This window comes from Geospiza fortis, unplaced genomic scaffold, assembly GCF_000277835.1.
Source record: "Geospiza fortis unplaced genomic scaffold, GeoFor_1.0 scaffold241, whole genome shotgun sequence".
Taxonomy (NCBI): domain Eukaryota; kingdom Metazoa; phylum Chordata; class Aves; order Passeriformes; family Thraupidae; genus Geospiza; species Geospiza fortis.
Window position 1 is genome coordinate 1100452 of NW_005054491.1, and position 2524 is coordinate 1102975.

Sequence of the window (2524 nt, forward strand, 5' to 3'; positions counted from 1 at the left end):
GGGGACCGGGGGTGCTGCCGGCACGGGCGGGGAGCGGCGCGGGGGGACCCGCGACCCTGCCCCGCCATCTGTCCGTGCCCTCCTGATGCCGCTCCATCTCCATCCTGAGCGGGATGCTCGTCCCTCCCGCCCCTTCTCCCGCTCCTCCATCTCCATCCAGCCCCTTCTGCTTCTCCCTCTGTGTCCTGCTCTTCCCCTGCCTCTCCATCTCCATCCTGAGCGGGATGCTCGTCCCCCCTGCTCTTCCTCTGCCCCTCCTCCCTCCATCCGGCCCCTTCTCCTGCCCCTTCATCCCTCCATCCTGCCCTTCCCTGCCTCTCCATCTTCACCCTGCCCTTCCCCTGCTCCCCATCCCACCTCTGCTCCCTCACCCCTGCCCTGCCCTCCATCCTGACCCCCAGGTCCCCACCAGTGTCACCCCCAGTGCTGGGGGCCCGACTGGGAGGGTGCTGGGGGGCTCTGGGGGGTGCAGAGCCCCCCGGCAGGGTCAGCCCCGGGTGGTCCCTGCCCACGAGCAGAGGGGGGGCCGTGCTCTGAACCAGGGACTGTTGGGATCGGGGTGCTGCTGCTGGGCACAGGCCGTGGGGCCACCCCAAAGAGCCCCCCCGGTTCCTTGAGGGTCTGTCCAGCCCAGCCCCTCAGCTCTGCACCCCATGGCAGGGCTGGGAGTTCGGGGGCACTTCTGGCTGTGCCGTGGACAGGTGGGATGGACAGGTGGAACAAGTGGGATGGGACAGGTGGGACAGGCAGGTGAGACAGGTGGGATGGGACAGATGGGACAGGGTGGGACCATTGCCAGCCCTGGCCGAGGTTGGACGTTCCCACGCGCCAGCTCAGCCCCGGCCCCCGCTGCCGCCCCAGCCCCCGGGCGCTGGTGACGCTCCCAGCGTGGTGGGATCCAAGGAGCCCACGGTGGGATGAGCTCCTGGGCTCCTCCAGCTGCCCGCCTCGCCCTGGGGACATGCCGGGGGTTTGGGGCTGCTTTGCGGGGTCCGGACCCCCCAGTGCCCTGGGATGGGGATGGGGTGGCTGTGGGAAGGGGCTGGTTCCCCCGGAGATGCTCAGGGATGCAGGAGCTGCCATGCTCAGGCCGGGGCTGTCTGGGGCCCTTTGCTGTCCCCCTTCCCTGAGCTGGGGTGGCAGGAGTGGAGCTGACTGGGCACAGTCCTTAAGCAGCGCTCAGACCCCCTTCCCTCCCCTCCTTCCCACTCATCCTGTGACTGGGCACCTTTGGAAACCCTGTCCCGTGGTGGGTTTAATGTCCCCAAGGCTCTGTGAGTGTCCCACACACCCTGGGGACCCTCGTGGGACAGAGGTGGTGCTGCCACCCCTGCGCTGCACTGGGGGAACCGGGGCAGGGCCCAGCACCTGTGACTCTTTGTGCCACCTCGTTTCACACCCCAGTGCTGCATCACTGGGGGGCACTGGGGACCTTGCCCGGGTCCAGGTGTCCCCTGTGGGTGGGCACTGAGGTGTGGCAGCATGAGGGGGGCTCTGACCCACTGCCCACCACCTGCAGCCCATGGCTGTGCCACGCTCCTTTCCTGCACTCCCCAACACATCCCTGGGGTGGGAGCAGAGCAGAGGGATGGCACGGCATGGGACAGGGTGGCAGGGAGTGACAGGGGTGACAGAACACCAGCAGCACAACCTGTGTGTGAAAGGGCACCTCTGTACCTGGCCAGAGAGCCCAGCTGGGCGCTCCAGGTGCCACCACGACCTCGCTGGGCCAGCAACTGCCCTGCAGAGCTGCTCTCACTGCCCGGGCGGGCTGAGGGGGGGGGTCCCTGCCCAGCGAGCTCCCCCGGCAGCCTCGGCAGCAGCTGCCGTGCCGGTGGCCGCGCTCAGCCATATGGCCACGGCGGGCGGCCAGTAAAAATAGCCAAGGCGGCCTCACCCCGTGCCGGCCGGCAAGGGCGACCCAAGGGCAGCGAGCCCAGCTCCCGGCCGGGGCTGCATCTCAGGGGGGCCACGCCTGGAGTTGGGGGGTGACACCTCCCTGTGCCCCCGCAGCGACCGCGGGGCCAAGATGCCGGAGCAGAGCAACGATTACCGCGTGGTGGTGTTCGGAGCCGGCGGCGTGGGCAAGAGCTCGCTGGTGCTGCGCTTCGTCAAGGGGACCTTCCGCGACACCTACATCCCCACCATCGAGGACACCTACCGGCAGGTGATCAGCTGCGACAAGAGCGTGTGCACCCTGCAGATCACCGACACCACCGGCAGCCACCAGTTCCCGGCCATGCAGCGCCTGTCCATCTCCAAGGGCCATGCCTTCATCCTGGTCTTCTCGGTCACCAGCAAGCAGTCGCTGGAGGAGCTGAAGCCCATCTACCAGCAGATCGTGCAGATCAAGGGCAGTGTGGAGAGCATCCCCATCATGCTGGTGGGCAACAAGTGCGACGAGACGCAGCGCGAGGTGGAGAGCAGGGAGGGGGAGGCCATGGCCAAGGAGTGGAAATGCGCCTTCATGGAGACCTCGGCCAAGATGAACTACAACGTCAAGGAGCTCTTCCAGGAGCTGCTG

General features: G+C 67.9%; 1 protein-coding gene across 1 annotated transcript in view; it reads left to right on the plus strand.

The window, feature by feature from the left end:
• Positions 1-1014: 1014 nt before the first annotated feature.
• Positions 1015-2524, plus strand: part of DIRAS1 (DIRAS family GTPase 1) — a 57460-nt gene continuing 55950 nt past the window's right edge. Inside the window, exon 1 of the mRNA XM_031063277.1 lies at positions 1015-2520. Within this exon, the coding sequence (XP_030919137.1) occupies positions 2030-2520 (491 nt within the window). The 5' untranslated portion in view covers positions 1015-2029. The remainder of the gene's footprint in view (positions 2521-2524) is intronic.